We start from the raw sequence: 24,323 nt of genomic DNA, 5'->3' as shown, positions 1-24,323 counted from the left end.
AGGGAGAGGAGGACCCATGTTCAGCTGATGGTGACATCCACCCTCCTTGTGTCCCCACAGCACAGCACAGTGAGCAGCTGGCTCTCAGCCTGCTCCAGGGCAGCTTGTGCTCAACTCATCCCTACACCACACTCACCGTAAGTACTTCCTTCCCAGACTCCCTTTAGGACTCTCTTCCCGATGTGGGAAGGACCTCGGGCTGCCTTGAGAAGCAGGGAAGTTCCAACACAGCTTCTCGGCGTGAGGATTTAGTGTAATCTCCCCAAATGTGCTGCTAATTAAGCTAAGGTTAAACAACGTTAAGCAGATTATCAGAAGGCAAGTTGTTAACTGCTTCTGAACGCATTTCCTAGGCCTTTCTGCCCCTCTCAGCTTCCTGGTGCTGCTGCAGGATTCAAAACATTGGGCAGTGCAGTAGCCCAGTGATATTTCCCATCCTATCTGTCTGTATATACATAGACTTACAAAATCCTGGAATGATTGGGGCTGGAAGGGACCTTAAAGATCATCTGATTCCACCCCCTGCCATGGGCAGGGACACCTTCCACTAGACCAGGTTGCTCAGGGCTCCATCCAGCCTGGCCTATCTTCCAGGGAAGATAGACATGGATATATCTCTATATATCCATATCTTTATCCAGTGGACAAACATTTCATGAAGCAATAAACTTCCCAAGGAGGGCCCTGCTGATTTCCTCTGGAATAAAGTGTGTTGGACATGGATCATGGCTCTGCAGGCAGAGGTGCTGTGTGTGCCCACAGCACACGAGCAGGGAGTGGTTTGCTCTGTACATGCGTCTGATGGACACTGATTTAAAGACATGCATCAAATACATCACACCTCACTGAAACCTTAAACAAGAGCAAATTGGTACCATCCTCTCCGTGAATGGACTCATTCATTTGATGAAGATCTGCTCTGTAAAGAAGGGAAGCCACATTTCAGCCTGGCTGGTCAGGTCTGGTGCCATATGGCGGATGTGATTTTGTGAACTTAACTCCATCCTGGCAGAGGCCACTGCAGAAGGGGCCCAGTCACATAAGGTGAGCAGCGTCTCCCAAGGTCTGTGATGGGGGAGTTGAAGGGACCAAACATCCCTTGGGGTCACCGGAACCCAAAGGCAAAGTGTGAGGCATGTCAAATTGGATGGGAGATGGGATTAAGAGCTTAGTTGTGCTAAGTAGTACCTGGAATTTCCTGGCAGTTTGGGGTCTCTGACAGCTGTTCCATCCAGCACTTGTACTCATAAAGCTGAAAGGATGAAGCAGGGATGGGAAGCCCACCATGACCCTACACAGCCCTTGTCTGTGGCTGATTTCCTGGCCAGGTAAAAGCCCCTTTGAGACAGCCCAGAGGATGGTGAGTGAAACCTGACACAGTGGGTGAAACCTGACACAGGGGCACTGAAGAGGAAACCAAATCTAGAAGAGGAAACCAAATCTACGGCACACGGTTACATCCCGTGGGTGAGGCGAGTGTCCCGCCGGGACGGATGGAGCTTCCTCGTCTTACACGGAACACTGAGAGCCAGTAGGTATGGCAGGGAAATATTTCAGTCCTACACAAACAGCTGCCAAATAATGAATTCAAAAGCAGGGCAAGCAGGACGGGCAGCGAGGGCATGTTTGGAGCTCCACAGGCTCCAGCACGGTCACCATGGCCATGCCCTCGGGGACGCGGTGTAGGAGGGCACACCACAGCACGTAATCCAGTTTAGCATTTCCAGCTGTCACTATTCCGAAATGTTCAACGTAATCGCATTTTCTCAAAAAAAAAAAAAACACAAACAAAAAAAACCAAAAACAAAAAAAACCGGGAGAGACGACGTGCTTAGACTTTTGCTTTACAAGAACCCCCCCCCCCAAAAAAAAAACCAACCAACCAACCCAGATTGTTTCAAAATGAGCCTGCATGGGTGCTGACAGCAGCTGGCTTCGCCCCTGCCAGCTCCGGAGAGCAGCGATTACAATTTGGAACTAAAGAGTCATTATTTCTCCCGCCAAGCCTGATGACGGCTTGGCGCTGGAGCGGGGGGGGAACATGGAAACCATCAGCTCCAGCGGCTCTGCCAGACCCGGCAGGAGCCCGGGGCCATGGCGCATCCCTGCAAAAGCCTCTTCCAAAGGGGTATTTTTTTGGAGCGGGGCCCGGGAAGCGGCGGGGGTCGCTCTCCGGCTCCTTCCCTCACTCAACATGGCGCCCGGCCGCTCCCTCCCACTTTGCCCATCTGGCACCCGCCCCGCCCTGCCCTCAGCCGACATGGCGCCTTGCCCGCCCACCTTCCCCAGCTGCCCGCAACAAACATGGCGGCTCCCATTCAGTTTCTATAGTGCCCGCCCTCTGCGCGCCCCCGCGGCGGCTTCGGCGGCTTCAGCTGTGCCGACGCAAAGATGGCGGCGGCGATTGCGGGCGTTTGAATTCCAGGGAAGCCGCCAAACCCTCGCACAAAGGCGGCGGGAGCCGCGGGAGCATCCCATGGATTCGCTGCCGGGGGAGGACCCCACGCTGCCGCTGGCCTTGGAGGGCAGGTATGGCCGGGGCTGCGCGGCGGGGGATGCGCTGGGGCGCGGGGCTGGGCCCGCCGGCCGCGGGGTCAGCGGGACGAGCCCCTCCGGCGTTCGGCTCTCAGCGCTCTCCTCCTCCTCCTTCTCCTCCTTTTCCTCCTTCTCCTCCTCCTTCCCCAGCGCCAGCGCCTCCCAGCTGCCGGACATCTCCCGCGGGGACCCGCAGCCCGGCCCGCCCGGCGGACAAGGTAAGGCTGTGTCGCTGCGGGGAGCCCGCCCGGGCTCGGTGCTCGAACCCTGCGGGGGAAAGATGGGCGAGAAAAATGGCTTTTAGGCGGTGTGTTTTTGTGCAAGCGAAGGGCTTTTAGCGTCAGCGGCTGCTGCCGTGGGCTCCGCTGCCTGCGGTCACTGCGGCTCGCAGCCTTACATAAGACGATCAGCGATTTTGCGGAGCGCGTACTTAAAATGCTTGGAATATCCATGCAGGCGGTGCTGCCCGGCCGGGCTCCGCTCAGCGCCGGGGGAGCTGCGCTCTCTGCATCCTCCGCTTCTCAGTTCGGCTGTCCAGTGCCCGAGGATCTGCACCCGCTGTCTCGGATTTTATCATATCGTGCTTTAAGAAAACTTCCTGTCTAGTTCTCCTCGAACAGGAGCTGTAATTCAGTGCTTTTTTTTTTTTTTTGGCCATAGAATCACAGACTGGTTTGGGTTGGACGGGACTTTAAAGCTCCTCTCGTACTACCCCCTGCCACGGGCAGGGACACCTTCCACTATCCCAGGTTCCTCCACACCCCATCCAACCTGGCCTTGGACACTTCCAGGGATGGGGCAGCCTGTGCCAGGGACTCCCCACCCTCACAGGGAAGAATTTCTTTCGAATCTGCTCTAACCCTGCCCTGTCAGTTTCAAGCCGTTCCCGTTTTGTCCTGTCACTCCAGGTCCTTACGAAAAGCCCCTCTCCAGCTCTCTTGTAGCTCCATCAGGTATGCCAGGTGTAACTGTTCATCTTCAGGTGTGGGAGACTTGCTTGGAACACTTATTTTAAAGTAAAGTGTCTGGACAGTGCTAGTTTGAAACCTCCTGTCTATGTTGTTTACTGCCCTGTGTTGTTATTGTAAGTTTCAGGTGTATGTTTTGATTTTCTTTATGAATGAGTTTCTTTATGAATGTGTTGATTTTCTTTATGAATGACTGACTCTATGGTACAGGTGAAGTAGTAATTGAAACTAAGAAAAATCAAATTAAATGGTTTACCAGGAAGTTATATTTACTGACAGAAGGAAGCAAATAGAAATTAAATACTCATGCTGCAAAATAATGTTACTATATTGTGCAACTGCTCACAACTGCCTTGTGAAATTCATTAGATGTGAAAACCACTGGCTGGTACTCTTTGGGTAACTTTTAAGACTGCTCTGCGCAGCTGCATAACAATTTTGGAAGTGATTTAAATGAAATATTTTCTATTAGTTAGTATGAGAGTCAGTCCGAGTCCCCAGCTATATCTTCTTTATGTTTAAGATGATGCAAGTGCTACATGGTTTACACATTGTCGTTATTCTAATTTGAAGTTTACTCTCTCTGTTTTGAGTGGAAATAAGTTATGCAGCTCTGTTAAATGTGGCTGCTACAGAATATATGTGCAAACAGAACTTGAAGATTCAGGAGGGATTAAATTTTAGGAACGTAAATCCTGGCCATTTCCTCTGTTTATCTTTTCCCTCAGTCTAAGGCCTGTCCTGTGACCAGTGGGATACTGAAAGATTTGAATTGCTTTCTGGTAGATTAATAAGAATTAATTTAACATGGGATTCCTTTGGTAGTTGCTCTGAGGACTTATGAGTGCACCTCACATAGCCTAATTTCAGTGTATATCATGGTTTAAATGGGTGATGCTGGAATTTGAGAGTTTTGTCAGCTTATTGTGATCAGAAAGAAATCAAGATATTACTTAGTAGCACTAATATGTGATGTAAACAAGGGGCAAAGCATCACCTCCCTTGCTTCCCAAAAGTTGTTCTACATTTTTTATATTCAGATTAGTGTAGACCTTTGCCAAATTAAAGCTTTGCTTAGAGATTCTGCTGTCTGAACTTGTTCTGTCTTTCTAAATGTCTAGTGTTGCCAGATGTGGCAGAAGACACAGTCTCACCAACTCGAGCTCGGACCATGAAGGACTATGAAAATGTAAGCAGATTTTTAATGTAGGACCTGGTGACAGATTTATGGCCAAGATATTCCCAACATCCTGCCTGAAGTGTTGCCTGTTGGGGTCAGGTTTGTAGCCGTGTCAGCTGACACACATCTGTTGGAGGTGTGACCAGGTGGATGGCCCTGTCTGTGCTTTGAACCTCTATTTCGTAAATATTGCTTTCAAAACTGAGGCAGAAACTTGTTGAGAGCAGCCAACTGCTGCGCTGAAGCTGTGAAACAAAAATTGGCACTCTCTGCTCAAAAGTTCCTGCAAATCGCCACAAGCACCGGAGCTTGGTTTGCACATCTGCTGTTGATTTATTTCAGGGAGGCATCAAGTTTACTTTCATTTAGGCTAGTGCAGGATTTGGCTTTTTTATTCACTGGCTGCAGTGTGATGCCTTTTAACTTTATAACTATGGATGAGAGTGCTTGGAATACTTCTGTTGTAAAGGCCTAGTGGTCATTGTGACAGTTCTGTAGGAAAAATTATTTTGGCACTTACTAGAATGTAAAGGAAAACATTAGATTTTTTAAAATGTATTGTATCAGTTGTTTAAATTGAATAAGTTTATATCTACAGAATGATGATTTGATTGGGGTGTAGCCGTGTTGCAGGACAACTTCCCTGTTAAATGTTTTACATTTTTTTTTAACTCTCGTTCTTACTGTGAGAAGAAGCTGTAGAGGGGAAAGCAACCTAAAATACTTGAGATGACAGCTGCAGATAAAGGCTGTGGCTGCTGTTTTGGGGCTGTGATAAGTGTCTGCAGTTTCAGGGCACTGCTGTGGCTGCTGTTATCTTTTGTGGCATTGTTTTTGAAATGAGTGCTTCTTCTAAACTCTTTCAGTTTCTCCTGGCCTTATGTCCCCCTGAGGGGAAACTGTGCTCTTTGCTCAGAATTTAAAGCTTGTTTTGGAAAGGCTTGGTGAAGGATGTTTCTTTACAGTCTGTATCTATTTCTCTTCCTCTTTTGTCAGCTGGGGTAGGCAAACACTGCCTTGGCTTTAGAATGGGCTTAAAATCCTTTACTGTGATGCACCCCAAAGACCTCAGTCTAGAATATACATTCTGCAAGTGGGTTATTATCTGTAGGATTCTTTTGCACAGGGAAAAAAGTTTTAGCACGGAGGAAAAGTCTTGTTATGTAGGAGGAAAGGTCACGGGTCTGTTATCCTGGGTGTCTACAGACCCCTCACGGTAAACTGAGCTGTGAAACTTTTCATGGGATGAGAATTTTTATGGATGCCAGCAGTATAATGAAGCTCAGAGAGCCATTCAAGTAAAGGAAGAAGAATCCATTTAACACAAGAGATATTTCTATGACTGTGTTATTTCTTTAGGATATGAGAAGGATGTGATTAAAAGTGTGGCTTAAAAGAGTGGCTCCTGGCCTTGCAGCTCAGAGAGAGCAGGATGGATTTAAGGGGCTAAAAGGTGGAGCCATGGAGGAAAGGGCCTTTTGTGTTTAGACCTGGAGGAGGTGCTGAGCTGGAAAATGTTAGAGGTGCCCATTTTTGAATTATTTATGGTATGTATGCTTGCAATATAAAAGGAACCACCTTGTGATAGAAAAGATGATTACCTGGGCAAAGTGAAAGGATCTCTAATTGAGGACCTCGTTATGGGTTATTAGGTGCTCATGGATAGAAAGGGTGATGGGTATCAAGGTAGGGAACTGAGTAATAGTAATTGTGGTTTTTTTCTTGTCTCTCCAAACCCACTCAGAGTTTTGCTGTCTTGTAAAAAGGCCTCTGCTAATGAAAATTGTTAGGCTGTGAAACCACAGCCCCTGCTGACAGATCCATTTGGCATGAAAGTGGCTCCATGCAGGCTAGGAAAGGAGCTAATCTGAGTTAGGATTTGCTGCCATGCTCTCCATGGTGTGGATTGTTTTGTGTAGTGTGTCTATCATTGTCCTGGTTTTCATTCCTATTTTCAAATACAGAAATCAAAATGCGTAAAGGAATTAAAAGTTAGTCTTCAAATGCATAAGTTGGGAGAGTTACCATTAAAATCTCTTTGCAGTGTGAACTTGCTCACATTATACACGTTGTCTTTTATTAAGCAATAACATTTTAATTGTAGTTTGCCTGAATTAACTTTCATCTGAGACACAACATCAGAGGCGACATTTGTTTCACTTCTTGGTTTATGGTTGCATAGTCTGTTTTATTTGCCTTTTGAAAAGGTTGCCCTCAAGCTCTTTGGTTTATTTCTGTTGCCACTGAAATACATGTGACTAAAAGCGTGGTATGCTGAGTTCTTTTGATATTGTTTTTTTCCTTTTGACTCAGAAATATATTGAATGTGTGGAGACAAACTAGAAGTTCAACTGATATAAATTCAGAGTGTCTTTGTTGCTTGGACTTCTTCTGAGTGAGCAGGGACTGTTAGGAATGATCTACTGACAAGGTGTGGGAATGAGCCACAAAGTTTATGTAGTCAGCTGGATTTTCAGTTGCTTGGATGATGTTCACTTGTGTGAATAATGACAAGGCATCCTGCTGGGCAGGGATTGTTAAACTGAAGAATTGTTTGCAGATGCAGGTTCTGAGTGCAGTTACAGAAAGTAATCTTAGGTTTCACAAGCCCAAATATTTTAGAAATTGTATCTCTAATAATTCTTACAAATGGCACTGTACAGTTCTGGAAAAGCCTACATAAATATTTTATTAGTAGCTCTGTAACATATTAGATTTCCATTTGCTGAAAGCACCTGGCAGGGGACACGAGTCTTATTTGAATGAATGTTTTATGCTTAACCTCTTCAAAAAATTTAGAGGGAGGCTCCTTTCTTTAATGAAACCATCAGCGATGTTACTGCTTCTACAAGGAAGGTTAAAAATATTAAGCAATTTTTTTCCACAAAGAATTGCACTGTGAAATATGGGATGGGATAAAGGTTTTATTGGTGTTCGATTGGGCTCACGTGCCTTGTGTGCTTGTGGCTTTTCTTCCCATGAATAAGATTACCTTGGTCCCATGAATGAGAGTTCCTTCCCATGCTTTTCCTTAGAAAATATTTGTTTCAACATGATGTCTTATATTTTGTTCAAGTTCCACCTTATAGAAGAATTGCCTAATATTTTTAGATTTTAAAATCTTTTTTGGATACTTTTTTGGTCAAGTCAGTCAATGTTTTAAAGGAGGAATATTCTAAAGAGCTGTCTGCACTACAGCTTGTATTATGTATTTTTAAACAGTATTGTTTTATCGTTGTTATTTGCTTAAGTGCTGTGCAGGGCTTAAAATAAACACAAAATGTTATCATAAATGATAACATCTTGGACAAACACTCAACATTTATGTGTCTGCCAACATGGCTACATGTCTTAAAACCAAACTAAAAGACAAATCCCAAAACATTTAGAAGGGATAGGCTGGAATGGGATTTCTTCTTGTTCAGGTGAGAAATAGAGTTAGGAGAAAAAATGTTATGGCTGGGATGGTGGGAGAACATTATGTGCTGTGCTTTGGGCTGAAGCTGTAGGAGACAGAAACCTGTTGAAAGGCTTGGGGTATTTATAGCTCTGTGGGTGACACAATCTTAAAGGGAAGGATGTTTATTTGGACTTGGGTGTCATATGGTGCAATTAACACCTTCACAGTTTAATATACATGTGTATGTGTATCATCCACGTGTTTAACTCTGTCCAGAGGGTTGGGTTCCAATATTGCACTGTGGAGAGCAAACCCAAATTGTATAGTAGTTTTTACTCTTATTGTGAAACACATCACACAATTTGCTCGTTTTCTTTCTTATTTCTCAGCAAATCACTGATCTGAAAAAAGAAAACTTCAACCTGAAGCTTCGTATCTACTTCCTGGAGGAGCGAATGCAGCAGAAGTTTGATGGTCCCACTGAAGAAATATATAAAATTGTATGCATTTAGATTAATTTCATAGAACTGTGCATCATTTTGAAGAGTTTGTTTTGTGGGGAGGTTGCCTATTTCACTTTACTTTTGACTCTTTTTTTTTTTTGTTGTTGTTGTTGTTGGAAATGGCATCTATCAGCATCCAGGCCAGGGAGTTCTTTTTACAATTATATAATGAGAGGTTTTCTCAGGCTATAACAAAATAATTTGAAAACTGTTAAAAACCTCTATAGCTGATGCAATCAGGTTTTGAAAAGAAAAGAAAATTTCTTCTGTCCTAAATAACAAACATGCATGGAAGCCCTAGAAATTCCCAAGCTGAGGTGCAGTACTCCCCATTAGAACAGTTCAGCAAATACAATGGTCCTTAATACTTTTTGAGATTTCTGAAAGGCTTGAACCTTGCAAAATATGTCTTTTAAAAGCTGAAATGTCTCTGTGCTTTTCTTAGCCCAATGATACTTTACATTTGCTGGTCCAAGCAACAATTAATCTACACATTGCCAACAACTTTTGGGTTTTCATTCTCTTGCCATAGAACATTGAGCTGAAAGTTGAGGCAGAAAGTCTGAAGCGTGAACTGCAGGAGAGAGAGAAACTACTTGTCAAGGCCTAGTAAGTACTAGAATATTTCTTGATGTCCATTACTTGGTGTTGTTTCTATTTGTTTTTTCCTAATCCTTTAGGAGTAGGAGGATTTGAAGTAGTATTTTAAGGGTATTTATCTATAAATGTCTGGTTCAAAACTAATCCAGGCTGGCAGTGACTGACAACTGTTGACTGCTCCGTGGGCGTCAGCTGCAGTGGAGTTTCTTTGTTTTCCTGAAGACCAGATTAATATTTGTTTGGTCTTTCCAGGTGGATCAAGGGATGTTGCTGGGCTTTGAAGGGAACCTTGCACAAGGTCAAAATAGCAAGCAAAATTTAGAGGTCAGTCATATACAAGAGGTCATCCTGTGTTTAGTAAGGAAGCACTAGCTGTTATTCTCTCACAAGGCATTAACAAGTACTGAAAAGGTACCTGGAGAGATCTCAGCAGCTGCATGTCTTCAATTTATTCCAGTGCTGCTTCCTATAGAAAATACAACTCTGCTAAAGGCTTGATACTGTATTTGGAATCTTTAAAAATACAAAGGAAATATTTCCCTTTTTCATCATACATACAAAATGCTTCTTTATCCACTGTGACAAGGCTTGTGTGTGGAACTCTCACACTCTACCACTCAAATTGCCATATTGTCTGTAGATGTTTGTATTTAACCTTAAAGTGACAAGCAGGTGCAGATAAAATGGAAGATGCTTGAGCATAATCCATCAACCACTGGCACTTGAAAGGTTTTCCACTTTGATATCCAATGGGATCTCTGTGTTACTGCCTTTCAGCAAGGCAGTTGAAAGCTTGGCCCAGGGTGGTGATGCTGAAGTGCAGCATGTGAAAGAGGCACAGAAGAAGATGCAAGAGATGGAACAAATGCTGACTGGCAGAATAAACCTTCTGGAAGAGGTGAGTGACCAAAGCTGAAGGAATAGTAAGGAATCAGTGCTGTCTTTGTAGTGCTGTCTCATATTTGATATTGTGATCTACCTATATTTTCCTAATGTCTCTTTTTAATTCCTCACTGTCTGTTGATGAGACATTTATTCCTGTATTTACTGTTGAGCTATTGCTGATGTCTTTACAGGAGAATTGCTTCATGTTTTCTCATTTCTTAGTGTAAAGTTAAAAAAATACTTTATGTTTCCTGCAAGCAAGGAGAAGTTCAGTTCCTTACAAAGAACAAATTTGATATCAAATCAGTCTGTGCTGGAAATGTTTGTGCCAAGTTCTAGAAATATGGAAGCTTGTGGTTGGTTTGCATCATTGACTGTCTGCACTCCCTGGAGAAGTGGGATTTTGTAGCTATGTTTGTGAGGGAGATTCATGTCTGGTGCTCTTTCTGTAAGTAAGTAGAAATAGCACAAGTGGGTTAATTCCAATATTTGCTTTCCCATCTCTAAGGAATGAATTGATCAAGGAAAATACTGGTAGCAGTCTCCTGATCATATTTTTCTCTCAGGATCACAGAATCCCAAGTCATAATGATCATCCAAGTCCATTTAAAGCAGTGAGCTCCTTCAGGGAGGAGGGAATCTGCATGACCTTTTCTTCTCTGTAGTGGAACTGGAATTCCTGAAAGCATTCTTTGTGCTGTTGGATTGGTAGAGAAGTCCCTAAATTACTTCCTCTGTACCAAGCTAGCCAGTCAGACTGGTGTTCTCAGATCTGACAGGTAGAAGGGCAAATATTCCAGTCATGTGGAGATGGAGTATTTTCTGTGTCCTGGAGATAGTGTTGGCCTCTGACATTAATTTTATTTTTCTTACGAGTGTAAACACTGCAGTGTGGTGTTAGTCACTGGTTTTCACAGCACATGTAATTATATAGATCCAGGTAATGCTAACAAGGATTAATTTCCTTCCTGATTGACAGATGAATGTTGGCAGAACAACTTTTCAGGAGAGGGGTTGAGTGGGGAAGTTCAGTGGTGAAGGAGCTTTTCCTCCCCCTCCCCCAAAGAGATTATTTTTAGTTCGGGTTTGAAGGTGAGAGGGGAATTACTTATTAGTCTGCAAGGGGACTTTTACTTCATAGAAAGCAAAATTGGGTGAGCAGGAAGCTTACAATATAAAAATGAAGATCTGAAACAAATTTGATGTAATGTAAGGCAAGTGTAGGGGTTTGGTTTTTTTTTTTTTTTTGGTGTTCCCTGTCTCTGTGAGTTGGGTCACCCAGAGGAAGTTGGCTTAAATCTCTGGGTCTTATCTCCATTTCCTTTGCTGTTCAAGAGAAAAATGTCTGGTTCATACTTTATCAATTCTTGCAAAATATTATAAATGATGTTGGGAAGAGTTCCAATTAACTACAGTGAGCCTGGGAATATTAATATTATTGAATAAAAAAGCCCTTCTTTAACCTCTTTAATTTAAGTGTAGCAATTTATTATGATAGAGGGAGGACAGTGAGACAAAACCAAATTATAATAGCTAAATCTAAAACCATAGCATAGGGGCACTTTTTTTTCCAGTTCTGCTATCAGTTAGATATTTCTTTTATTTCTTCGAAACAAATTTCCCTTCTTTCTGTGCCACAGAAAATGGATTAATCTTGAAAATGCAGAGACAGAGTTCAGAAGCATTTGATAAAGCCATTGAAAGACTTGGTAAAAGTTCCTAAATTAAACATACCAACATATGTTTGGTGGGAAAAAAACCCTTCAATATATGAAAAATTTCATGAGCATTTTGTTCTTGAAAGCATCAGGATTGTGTGTTTTAATTACAGAATCTTAAAACTGCCCAAGAAGATGTGGAAAAAGCCATGGCAATGACAGAGAAGGAGAAAGCTCTGAGAATGGCAGCTGAGCAGAAACTTTCTTCAATTATGAATGCCCCTGCCAAGGATGTGGATATGGTTACAGCAGCTGAGAAAGACAGGTCAGAACTGTTGCCAGTGATGTTTCTGACTACTGGAATTCTTTATTGTGGAAGAGTGAAGAGCTGACATGGGTTTAGGTTTTATAGTTTGGTCCTACCCTCGGATACAGGAGCGTCGCTGGCCACCTTACCTGCTCAGCTGCCACGTGAATGGCAACACAGCAACCAGTTCGTGTGCTACGTGTAGCAAAGTCATCTTTAAAAGTTGTCTGGAAGTGTAAAAGGATCAGGATGCTTGAGACATGAGCATGTCCTACATTAAAGCATCTTTGTAACTTTGCTGTCCTACCTCGTGTTCGCTGCTTTCTTGAACTGTTGCTCAAGAGAACTTGACTCGACCCTTGGTGCTCATGTCGTGGTGTTTGTGTGCTCTCAGCCCCAGTGCTGTACCTGGTGAGGCTGGTAAATGTAATGGGAAGAGAAACACTGTCTTTGAGCTTTGTGGGTTTGATTCTTCTTTGCAAAGCACTGGTTGTGGGTTTTTTTGGCTGGTAGCTGGTGAGGTGTGTAAGTTATTCAATAACGTTAGATGGGGAAAGCGTACAAATCCAAATCTCAGTAGTTTGGAGGATTATTGTTTTTGCTTTTATTTTAGATATGTAAGGTAAACTACATGTGGTGTTTTGGGGGCAGAGAAAGGAATAGATTGGGAAGGTTTTTGTGTGGGTTCTAAGGGTCAGTGCAACTAAAATATTGACGTTAAAGTGTTGACATCTGAAGTGGTACTGGAGGAAAATAAGAATAAGCACTTTTCAAATAGCTCAGCCCTGTTTGCTTGCTTTAAAGTTACATCTCTTTTTGTGTTTCTCTGGAGGGATAAGAAGTTGTGAAAGTCCTCCCCTAAGTTTTACAGGTATTGTCTGGATTCTTCACCTAGGGAAGCTGTCTGCAAGATTTACTGCAATGACTGATGAATTGATGGTAGATGATGCAAGATTAATATTAAAAATCTTATCATTTTAGACTTATAGAGCAACTGACTCTATCACTGAAGAGTAAAGAAGCTCTAATTCAATATCTCGAAGAGGAAAAGTCTAAGAGTGGATCTTGTGATGGGAACTTATCAGCAGAAAAAATCAGAGAACTTACCATTGCTTTGAGGCATGAAAAAGATAGTGAGATAGAGGTGAGGAAACTGCTTAAACAAACAATTACATGTTATAAATCTCGTGTGGGGTAGGATTTTAAAGGTTTTCTGCATGACAGTGTGTGAGAGACCTAAGCCAATTTTTAAAAGTACTATTTCCTCCTTCCTTCTCCATTTCCTTACCATTCATTGGTTATACTGTGGTTTGGTGGGCAATATTCATCTTTATTATCCATTCATGCTCTGCGGGGTTGTGTTTCCCATTGCCTTAATGCCTGTGTTGTAGATACTCTGCAATTGCTTTACAGAAGTATAAATTAAAGAAATGCTAGATGTTAATAGATCCCTCACTAGATGACATAACTGCTATGGAAGCTAAAAATGTGACTTGAGAGTTTGTTCTTGGAAAGTGTCTCTACCGTTAGAGTCTGGAAAAAAAGCTGTGGTAAGGGAGGTAGGCATAAAAAAAAAAATCTCATGAAATAAAGTGGAAGTTTAGCCTTTGGCTTACAAAAGGTGCAAGAGTCAGTCTTATTTCACTTGGCTCTTAAACAGGAAGGCAGATATCCTGAAAGGTGGAATGCAGAATCAGGTCCTGAGGCTTGTTGCCTTCTTTTTTTTTTCTTTTTTTTTCTTTTTTTCCCATTGGTTATTCAAAAAAGAAATTAAAACTAGCAGAATTAGGAAAGTTAGTCATGGGGGCTGTCAGGCTTCTGAGAAATTTTCTTCTGTTTTGTTTTGGAACTCAGTCTTGTTTAGTACCTACACACCTTTTTGTTTATGTCAAGAACAGATGAGAACCTTCAACATTTGGACTGATTAGAGAAATTAAAATTTTTCAGTCTGCAGTTAAATCAGTGTGTGCCAGGAAAGACCACCCTGGTTTCACAAGAAAGGTGTCAAGGTGAAAACAGTGTCATCTGTAATCACTTCATAGGAGGTCAACAGCCTGCATGATCATTTGGGATGCAGTACTGGAGGAAAAAAACATGATGAATAGCTTTGCACAACTCTGTTTTTATGTATGATTACCTTTTAAAAACAAATAATTCCGTAACCTCCCTGGGGAAAAGTGCTAATTAAAGTCTGCCTTGATAAAAGCATCTTGCTGGCAAAGATAAATGTCACATAAAAATGCACCTTTATTAACTCAGCAAGTACAGTTGTTCCTGTCTCATGGAAGACTGAGTTGTGTGGGGTTTTATTTCCTTTTTTAACTTCTTAATTTGGACTGGCTCATACTGTGCCCAGGTAGATCTGTAGACTACCAGGAAGCAACTGATTCAACATATTCCTGTCGAAATGTGTATATCAAGTTTTCCCTCCACCCCCAAGGTTTTTAAGCTCATTTTGCTGCATTTTAATGCTTAATGAGTTATATTTGTGTTGAGCATGAATTTTTTGGTTCTTATATGAGTAATGTTGTTCTTACAGGCTCTTAGAACGGAGCTTAAAAATGAGAGAAATTCCTTTGAAAAAAAAATTCAGGTGAGTTCTGATTTTGTTTCTGTTTCCCTGACTCCTTGCAGTGTGTGTTGGGCTCCCTCTGTTATGCATTCACAGGCACAGACAGGAGAGAGGGCAGAGCAAGTCCTCTGGTAAATTCTCTTTTATGTGACATGACAGGAAAGCTCCCCTTTTTTTTGAACCAATTTTCAGTAGAGCTGATAAAGCCTCTCATCAAATATTGGAGCTGATACTCATGGCCAGCCCACGAGATGAGCCTTCTTCTACTGTATTGCAGGCACATCTTTAAGATGATGACTCTCATTTTGGGACTGTATTTTATGTTGGTAATCTGAGTAATAAGCTTCAAGAACTCCGAGGGAATGTTCTTATTAATGTGCAGTTACAGTGTCTCGTAGTGGGAAGTTAATGCAACTTTCACATAATCTAATTTAGTCACTCCAAGAAGAGCTGCAAGAGAGAGAAAATGAGCTTGCTGTTGAAAAGAAGAATGGTTTGAAAAGGGACAAAACCATCCAAGGCCTAACTGTTGCCTTAAAAGCAAAGGAAAGAGAGGTATGGTGACTGTGATCTTGCTGGTTTGTTGAACTGAGGGTGGAATTGTGTGTTGTGTGTGTGACAAGAGTGTGACTCATCTCACTGTAACCATGAGGAGGCTTCTAGTGGGTCTCTGATCACTGCTGTCAGCTCTGAGCAGTTCTGTTTGCCTGGAGTTTGGCCTCTTGGACTGGAGGAGGGAAGAAAAAAGATACTTAACTGATACTTTCTCCCCTAAGAACTCAAAAGAAAAATGTTTTCTCTTACACACTGATTTTTATTAGGTCTGAGCACCACTTACATGGGACGAGGAGGATTTTATGTGTTGAGTAAGTGGAGCTGTCAAAGGCAGCTAAAATAGGAGAGGTCAAGCTGAAATTCAGAATGTGTGGAAGAATGGGAAATACTTAACTTGAGTGATAGGCAGTCTAGTGAGTGCTGTATAAGGACAAGAATTTTTTTATGTAAGATTTATTATGATGTATTTGGTGATTTTTGTTCTTGAAAGTGTTTTGTGTAACTGGATAATGAGGTGGGATAGCGATTACTGAATGGCCATCCTTTGGAAATAACTCTTTCTACGTTCCTTTTACTTTACCTAAAGAATGAGGAGCTTGGTTCTGAAATTGAAGAGTTAAATGCTTCACTGGCTAAGGCAAGAGAGGCAACTCACAAGGCACATGTCCAAAAATTCAAGGTAAGAACAAGCAATTTAATGTGGCTCCCCCAGCCTTGCTCTTCCCTTCTCTGTAATTCCACACAGTGGGTAGTGCTTTGTGTCTTTGAAGGCAGAGAAGTGGAAATTAGTTTAAAATATTGTTTAAAATGTTTGATTTTTTTTTTCTTTACCTTGAAAAAAATTCCCAAATCAAATTGTTGGGAAAATGGAATGTTAAAATGTGAGATCAGTTAGCTAGTTTCTTGATATTTTTTTCTTCAATAAAAACTGAGAAATATTAAGGGAGAAATTATTGAAAACAAAAGTTAAAAACAAAGACACAGATTGTTGGGAAGCTGAGACAATCTTGAGCTTTTTTGTTTGTTTGTTTTTGTTTACCTGTTTTGTTTTCTCTTCCAAAAATATGGTAGCAGTGCAGGCTTCTTGTTAGCAGACTGGGCATGAGACACTTGTTTGGATTTATTTATATAATAAATGTGAAACCACTATTTATAAAATAGTGGAATGTTGTTTGTGAAAATGTGATTTAGTAATGCTTTCATGTGTGTGGAGGAGAAGGGACTTTATGATGATGATTTCTGCATTATAAAGGTCTTAAAATGTAAAATGGGAGAAAGTAAGAATTTGATATTAAAGTAGGCAATGAAACGTCTCTTGTAAGGTTTTCATACTCATCTAAAGTCTGATAAAACTGGCACTGCTTAGTGCTGCATCTTCCCTTGTGATGTTTGTTCATCCCCCTGGTTTCAGCCCAGCAGGGATGGCAGAGGTGGATTCAGCTGCCTCTGAGGTGCCCACACTACAGCCTTTGGCTGTTATTCCAGAGTCTAATGGAGTAGCAATGTTTAGTTCTCTCAGAGCACCTCCATTTCTTCAAAAACCTGTTATTTCATTTAAGCCCATGTTTTGACTGTGTTCTATTGAGAAAAGTTTATCATATTTCATTTTCAGGTCATTTTGGCCTGTTTGTGACTCTGTAGCTCATGTTTGCTTTTTCGTACTTGCTTTGAAATATGACTCTTAATTTTATCTATTTCATTTTTAAGATCTTGTTGATTTTTTTAAAAGCTTATAAAGTGTGTGGCTAACCCCTCCTGCCCACAGAATCCATGTTGCATGGTGGGTGACAGAGCAAGCCCTTCTCCTCAGTACTCTGCTCCTTAGCTACCAGCCTGAGTTGAAGGCAGTTCTCTGTGAGTAGATTGTGCTCCACAGCCCACTACTCCCGTCAGCTTCAAAGCCACTTGTAACAGTGTGTGGTGGGGAAGAACACAAATCAGACTTGCTATTTTATATTAAAAAAATATCCTCATGCCCAGGGCAGTGGTGGAGTCACCATCCCTGGAGGTGTTCAGAAAACACGTGGATCTGGCACTCGAGGACTTGAATTAGTGGTGAACACGGTGGTGGTGCTGGGTGGGTGGTTGGACTCCATGATCTCAAAGGTCTTTTCCAATCTTAAGGATTCTATGCAAGGCTTGGTAACCACCTGCCCTAGGCCAGATTCAAACTGCCCCAAAAGTAGAGCTTTATGCAGTTAAAGATTTGAGAAGCAATAATACAACTATGACCTGGTGTGCACCTCCTTTGCACGTCAACCTTTATCTCATTCTTCGTTATCTCAGACTTGGTTATCCTGCTCTGAATGTCATGGAAAGTTGTGTTACTTTAGCAGGGAAAATTACCAGTGTAACACTTTCCCTGTTTTGTCATTTCACTGCTTTCTTGCACCCCAATTCTGAAGTAGTGGGAAGAGAGGTGGGGAAGCAGGTTTGAATGCAAAGGGAATAAAGACTTCCAGGCTCTGCAGACACCTTCTAGAGCCTGAATGCTGCTTTATGTTTCAGGGTGCTGCAGATTACCAGGCTCTCCTGATGGAGAAGGAGACCCTGTTGGCAGAGCTTCGTTCAGAAAACCTCACCAAGGATGCTGAGAATCGCAGACTGCAAAGGATAATTAAAGTGACCGGTCAGGAGCTGAGTGATTTGAATCTGGAAAGAGAGAAAATGGAGAAGGAGCTGGATGAAGCGCAGCTACAGAAGAGCAGAAGTGACAAAACCATTAATGTTATTATCACTTTTTTGCTTTATTTCATAACGTTTAATTCAGCACTTTAGTTGGGTTTTTAATTTAAATAAGTTTTGGAAAGGTAAATGCCTAACACTGCCTAAATGCCACTGTGTGAAAGAATGCAGCCAAGAAGACTGAGGAAAACTCTGGCACATAATCTACACAGAAGAATATTTTAAAATAGATACAGTTTTTATAGTTAGGTCCTAGGAAAAAACATTGGTCTTTAGAAGTGGTAAATGCTTACTGTTGGTTTCAGTTTTCTGGTGGGAGGATCTGAACACACATGACAGTGTATGTTTTGTATTTCTGCTGTATTTGTCTTGTTCCATGTCTGTAGATTATCTTAAATGACACTACTTAAACTTTCTTCTACACCCTAACACAGCCCAGGAGGAAACAGCCAGTTGTTGTGACCTCAAGCCAAACCTCAGCCTACCTTCTGCTCTCCCAGCAGGGTCACTGTAAAGGCTGTATATTTAATAACTTCTGCTTGTAAAAGACCCAAAGCACAGGATTAACTGATCACAATTTAACATAAAAATGATGTGCTGCTCATTAATTTTGCTGCCTGATATTCTGCAGAGGGTTTTTACCTTGCTCGAGGTGTTCAGATAAGCACTTCTGCTTTCAGCTCTCAGAGCTGATGCAAAAAAGTGGTGAATGATCAGGTTTCTTCTTTTCTTCCTTTGAAAAAAGGATGCACCCTGTGCTGAGGGGTTGACATAAAACATACTTCTCACCTGTATGGTTTGTGATGTGGGTTTTGCTAAATTCTTCCCACTGTTGCTTCCATCAGGGCAGCATTTGCATAACAAGCAGAATCCTTCCTGCATCCAGAGTCTGCTCCTCCTCAGTCAGGGATTAGTCTCCTGCTATGTTAAATTACATAAAAGATTAAATGAGCCTGTCCTTATTCAGTGGATGTTTTGGTTCTGTTATTAAATAAGGGCTTTAATAAAGCAGGGAGACGTGGAAATTGCAGTTCCTGCACTATCCCTTAAAACCAGCAGAGGGGTCTCTTTACCTACAAACCAATTAAGTTCTTCTCCCCCCCACTCCCACCCCCAAGTTAACGCATTTTTGTTTGATTGTCAACTGTGGTTTGGCTGCCGTCACAAAGTCTCTATCTTTGGTGTGCCTTGAAATTTCTTCAGGGTGTTGAGGTTAAGGAGAGCGAGAACAGATCACTCCTGTCAGTAAAACAGCCACAAAGAGCATTTTATTGATTTGAAGTATTTTATATTTAACTGTCTTCTCTATTCAGAATTTTTTTTTTTCATCTTTCAGGGGAGCTAGAATATAAACTGTATAGGAGAGACAGGAAAAATAGGACTGAGTAAGGAGTTGCCAGGGGATTCAAAGTTGCTCGGATTACAGAAGCCCTATTTGACTCCATTATGTCCAAGTTTTTCGTGTAAATGACTGGCTCCTTGGGGAAAAGCATTCCTGCCAAAAGATGAGCAGTCTTATAAAAATTATATCCCTAACCTATTTCCTAGCCCTTGCAGAACAGCTGCTTCAATTTCAGAGCTGTGAGTACATTGGGGTATAACCACATTGCCTGTGAAGTGTAGCCCATTAAGTAGTAGATATGTGGGAGTAAAAAAATATGCTGTGAGAGTTTGCTCTTTGACAAACAGGAAACTGCCTCAGTGATGTGATGCAAACTTTTTATGAGACAGCCTTAAAAATTCAGTTCTATTTATGCTCCAAGATACCTATTTATCAGTGTTTCTATTTTGTTAGAATAAAACCAGTAAGAACGTGTATAACCTGTAGAAAATGCCCTCAGCATTTGTAATGAACTGCTGTCCTGGCTCTTCACTCACTCACAGGGAAATTTTCAATGACTTTCCATGTATTGTAATTGGGATAATGCAAATTTTTGCATATAACCATTAAAAACAAACAAACAAACACCAAACCAACAAAACCCAAAAAACACCACAAGTAACAAACCCTAAAAAAGAAAACTGAGGTCCAGAAAACATCCTTTTCCCTGTTTTAAACTGAGTTGGCCTGGATAGGAATTGGGCATTACTGTCCTGGAAGGGAAGTGGGTGAAACTAAATCATTAAAGACTTACACGTGGGCTGATCATCCAAATGACAGATTCTGTCCAGTATTAGAACTCTTCTGGAATAAGGGGCTTAGATGTCCTTGAACCACGTTCCTGCCTCAGGGTGGGCAACTTTAAAGGTCTCTGAAAGAGATTTTAAAAGCTCTCTCTTCTGTACTTTTCAGAAGCTGCTGTTAAGCAGCACTTAAAGCATCACTGCTGAGATGCTGTTAAAAGTATCACTTCAAGCTCTTTGAAACAAGAAAGTTGGAGCTGTATTCTTATATACTATTGATGAGGAACAAACATCAACTCCTCCTTTATGTTGCTTGTGCCTACCATGTTCCTGTGCCTCTAACAGGGATTCAGTCCTCCTTCATCGAGGAGTTTGTTCAAATTTACATGATTAAACACCTCACGTATCCATTCTCTCTCCAGACCTAAATGTAGACAATTAGAGTGTATTTACTAGATATTCATATTTGATCAGTTGGTTGGGGAAATGCAGAATAACTCATTAGGCAGAATTTATTATTTAGCCTTCCTACCTGTAGTTTCGCCTGAGAGGGAAGTTTTGGAGCTTCGCGACTTAATTATTCACCAAACTGGATTTCATCTGACAAGGAGGGGGAGGCATCTGCTCCAGTCTTCTACATTATAGTGTTCCACATTCATTTTTCTTAGTTCAGCTATCATTAATCATAGGAAAGTCTCTGGGGAAAAAGGCTGGCAGGGGGAATTGCAAAGTTTGTGCTCCGAGAGCCGTAGGTACTATATTATCCTTGCAACCCAATGTACAGAAACCAATAGATTTTCTCCCAGACAATCTGAGTGGTCAATGAGTTCAGACAACCTGCTATAGTGATGGATAGTTTGGTGTGTTACAGAATTCCAGATCATGCAAAGGAGATTATTTTCAGTCTCACCTCTAGCTTGTTTTGGGAAGGATTTAGGGAACTCCGGGGGCAGAAATAGTTGAGGCAAAGTTACCTGTACATTGCAAATCTCTCACAGGCTGTTTTGCTTTTTCCACAATTGTATCACTTGTCAGTCCAGCTCTTTCCATAAACCTGGACATGACATACTTTTGCTGCTTTAAAACCTGGTTTCTGCACCTGACAAGTGTTGTACACCAAGAGGACTGAGATGAGATAACAGGGGGGGAGTACTGATGTTGCAGCAGCATCTCTTCTATCTCTGCATGTGTCACCTTCCTAAAGCTGCCTATGGTTTTTATATAGAGAAGAATACTCAGGGTGTTGGTCACCTGAAGTTACAGGACAGATCAAAGAAGTTCCTTTGGAGTTTAGTTACAGGTAGTTGATTCACTTAAAGCCTCTCAGTGATGTAATAGCATAAAATCAACATTTAAAAAAAAACCCCAAGGAGTGAACTTCGCAGTGCAGGGAAAGTGATAACACTGCTGTTGATCCTTTGCTTCCAATTCCCATGCTGGGAATGGAAATTCAGACGTAATTTGACCCACTTGAAGAGCTTCATAACTTGAAACCAGAAGCTTTTGCAGTTATCAGACTTTGCACTACTTCCCACTGCGGTTTGTATTTATAGGTAGTTAGGAAAAAATAGGAACATTTTTGAGAGTTTGTGTGTACAGACAAAATTTGGACCTGATTATGCAATTCTTCAGTTGTCTTAGTCAGGCAAGTAGTTCTTTTGGTCCTGAAAAAACCCACTTTATTAGTTTGCAGAACTGAAAGTCTCTGTTTAATCATTCTTTGAATAACATTTGAGGGGGGGTTTGGGAACTGTTAGGAGTTTCTTACCTCAATCCTGGTGATGAAGCTAAAATGAAGCAAGTAAACCAAAAGGCATTGTAAATGACAATTTGCATTTACTGTGCAAAATAAACAGAACTAAAACACTGTGGTAATAAAATGATGTTAAGGATTTGATGTGAACCTGCATTAAGTGAGGTAATTAAGTCAAGAAAAGGACATAAAACAGTTTGTAAAGAGATTGCAGTTAAAGTGTCACTAGTGCTATTTCTTTGAACTTAGAATAAGAAGCAACTATTAAATTTTAAATCCTGGTGGAGGTAAATGTAAGGTTTATAGGTGACTACCATATGTGCAAACTATTTCAAGAACTTATGCTACACAAATGGGCCCTTTTGGGGAATAAATAGAAAACATTTATTTTGAGATGTAGTCTGTGTTACCTGGTTCTTTGGGTCTAAAGAGAAGTTCAGATAGTATAAAGTCTTCTGTAAGTTTTAATTGTTTAATTTTAGGCAACAGCTCCTTTGTTACAAGTTTCTACTTTTCTTTTTCCACACAATCTGTGCAGTAGATGCAGAGGAACAGTTTATAAAGTGAAGCTCATGTCTGTGCAACCTCTACTTCCTTTGAGTGTTGTGAAACGTCCAACAAATCAGGAAAAAATTGGAAGTGACACAAAGAGTGGGAGAGAGGCCACACTATGGATTTTTCTATTGCTTTTTGCTCTTGATATTTTCCACTCGGTAACTGGGGCTGACCATGCTAATAATCTCATATATTTACATAGATTTAGGGCTTTTCCTGGTTTGTAGCAAAATGTGAAGAATAGGAATTGTTTGATGTTGTTGCTTGGAACTCGAGGCTTTATCAGGTGGTCAGGCTTTGAAACCCCACAGAGAGCTCTGTTTTCAGGTGGAGTGGGACAGGATCTGTGGGGATGCAGAGGAAGGAGCTGGGATTGTGGTGTAATCTGCAACCCAGGAGATGCTGCTCTTTGCATTGCACCATTCCAGTTTGGTCCTACAGATCTCTGAGTCCTTTGGACTTCCTACTACTGCATCAGGCTGTTGAGAGACGCTGTTTCTATGGTTTAGAAGCAGAATGAACAAGAAGCACACGTTTCTGATGGGGAGCTAAGATGTGGAGATAATGCAGCTAATCCTGAAGCTGCAGAAAGCAATTAACAGAACCACAATCAAGATCAAGGTCTGCTCACCCCTTCTGATCACGAGACTGACCCGACTGCTCACTTCAAGTTTGTGCTCTTGTCAAAACAGAAAAGTTTTAACATTTGTGACCTTTCGTTTGATGCAAACGTAACCAGTAATGCAATGTTAGTGCAACAATTTTCATGGTGTGATGAGAAAAAGGAGCAAATGACAAACTGAATCACCCGTAACCAATTTTCTCCTATTTCTAACAAGGGAGGGAATTGACTCGGGAGTGAATTTTCATTCTGACAGCGACAACATCTACGTGCTAATATTCCCCACAGCCTTGCAGTCCAGACATTTGGTATGAAAAGCATTTAAACAGCAACCACCACCTTGATTTTTAGAAGAGAATACTGACATCTCATCTAAAAGTTTCCTTCCTTTAATTGTGTTCATTGATGCCAACAGAAAGGAAAGTGGCTTCAGTATGTTTTCCAGGCTAACCAGTGATATGGGTAATTTAAAGCAATGGAAAGATAAAATAATAATGTGGGTTGTTAGCCTTAAACATTTTTTAAAGTTGATTTGCTGCATATTCAGTTTCTTTTTTTTTTTTTTTGTAGGACCTTAGAAATCAACTAGAGAAATTACATGGTGAAATGACTGAGAAAGAAAAGGCAGTTGAACACCATTACAATATTCTTTTGAGTGAAAGCAATCAGAAGCTGCAGAGCCAAGAGCTTGTTATCAAGCGGCTGACAGACAGTGTCAATCACAAGGATCTGCTGCTTGAGGTAGGTAGACTCACTTTGAAATGAAAAATGTAAAAGTTATCATTTGATTTTGTGTGGGGAATTATTAAAAAATCACGTTTGTATTTGGAGTTACTGTTGATTTTGCTGATAATCCTTCACTTTTTATAATGCTTTATTTGCAGAACAGGCATATAATTATGGAGTGTGTGGCATTCAACAGGATTTCTTAGGGTTTTTTGAAGCATGTGGACGGAGGGGGAAGGAAGCTTTGCTAATGCTTATGTAGAATTTTCACTGCTGTGCTAAGATACCTTAAAAGCTCTGAAGTGCCTGTGATTTTCAGTTTATTGTGCAGAAACTGGAAGCTGAAAAATAGGTACAGATACTGAAATATTTTATCTTCCCTTTTGGAGCCCAAATGACCTATGTGAGAAGGTTCCTGTGTGAATGGTAATGGACTCTGCTCAGTTTTTTACAGCTGGAGGTATAACCCTGAAAAGTACTGATGGTGCTCAGCCTGTAATACAAAAACTTAAGGTTGCTCTGCACTTGGAACCAAGGTGGATGCCTTGACTTATTTATTAATACTTAAAAGACTGAATAACTGGTCAAAGCTTCTGTGTGTCTTTCTTTGCTTCTACTGTCTTAAATTTTGCCCTTTTTGCAAGGTGTGTAAATAACATGTGCCAGGTCATCCTTGGATATTCTCCCAAATTTTG

The 24,323-nt window shown here is 41.3% G+C and overlaps 1 protein-coding gene across 1 annotated transcript in view; it reads left to right on the top strand.

Annotated features, from left to right (window-relative positions):
- The first annotated feature begins 2,401 nt into the window (after window positions 1–2,401).
- The window catches only part of CDK5RAP2 (CDK5 regulatory subunit associated protein 2), a 71,198-nt gene continuing 49,276 nt past the window's right edge, over window positions 2,402–24,323 (top strand). Inside the window, exons 1-13 of the mRNA XM_050319750.1 lie at window positions 2,402–2,529; window positions 2,692–2,753; window positions 4,625–4,692; window positions 8,473–8,583; window positions 9,119–9,195; window positions 9,964–10,084; window positions 11,903–12,054; window positions 13,018–13,180; window positions 14,576–14,629; window positions 15,044–15,163; window positions 15,750–15,842; window positions 17,672–17,890; window positions 23,473–23,643. Of these exons, the coding sequence (XP_050175707.1) occupies window positions 2,477–2,529; window positions 2,692–2,753; window positions 4,625–4,692; window positions 8,473–8,583; window positions 9,119–9,195; window positions 9,964–10,084; window positions 11,903–12,054; window positions 13,018–13,180; window positions 14,576–14,629; window positions 15,044–15,163; window positions 15,750–15,842; window positions 17,672–17,890; window positions 23,473–23,643 (1,464 nt within the window). The 5' untranslated portion in view covers window positions 2,402–2,476. The remainder of the gene's footprint in view (window positions 2,530–2,691; window positions 2,754–4,624; window positions 4,693–8,472; window positions 8,584–9,118; window positions 9,196–9,963; window positions 10,085–11,902; window positions 12,055–13,017; window positions 13,181–14,575; window positions 14,630–15,043; window positions 15,164–15,749; window positions 15,843–17,671; window positions 17,891–23,472; window positions 23,644–24,323) is intronic.

Source organism: Myiozetetes cayanensis, unplaced genomic scaffold (assembly GCF_022539395.1).
Source record: "Myiozetetes cayanensis isolate MyiCay16 unplaced genomic scaffold, myiCay2020 scf23, whole genome shotgun sequence".
Classification (NCBI taxonomy): domain Eukaryota; kingdom Metazoa; phylum Chordata; class Aves; order Passeriformes; family Tyrannidae; genus Myiozetetes; species Myiozetetes cayanensis.
This window is presented reverse-complemented; position numbering and strand designations above follow the sequence as displayed.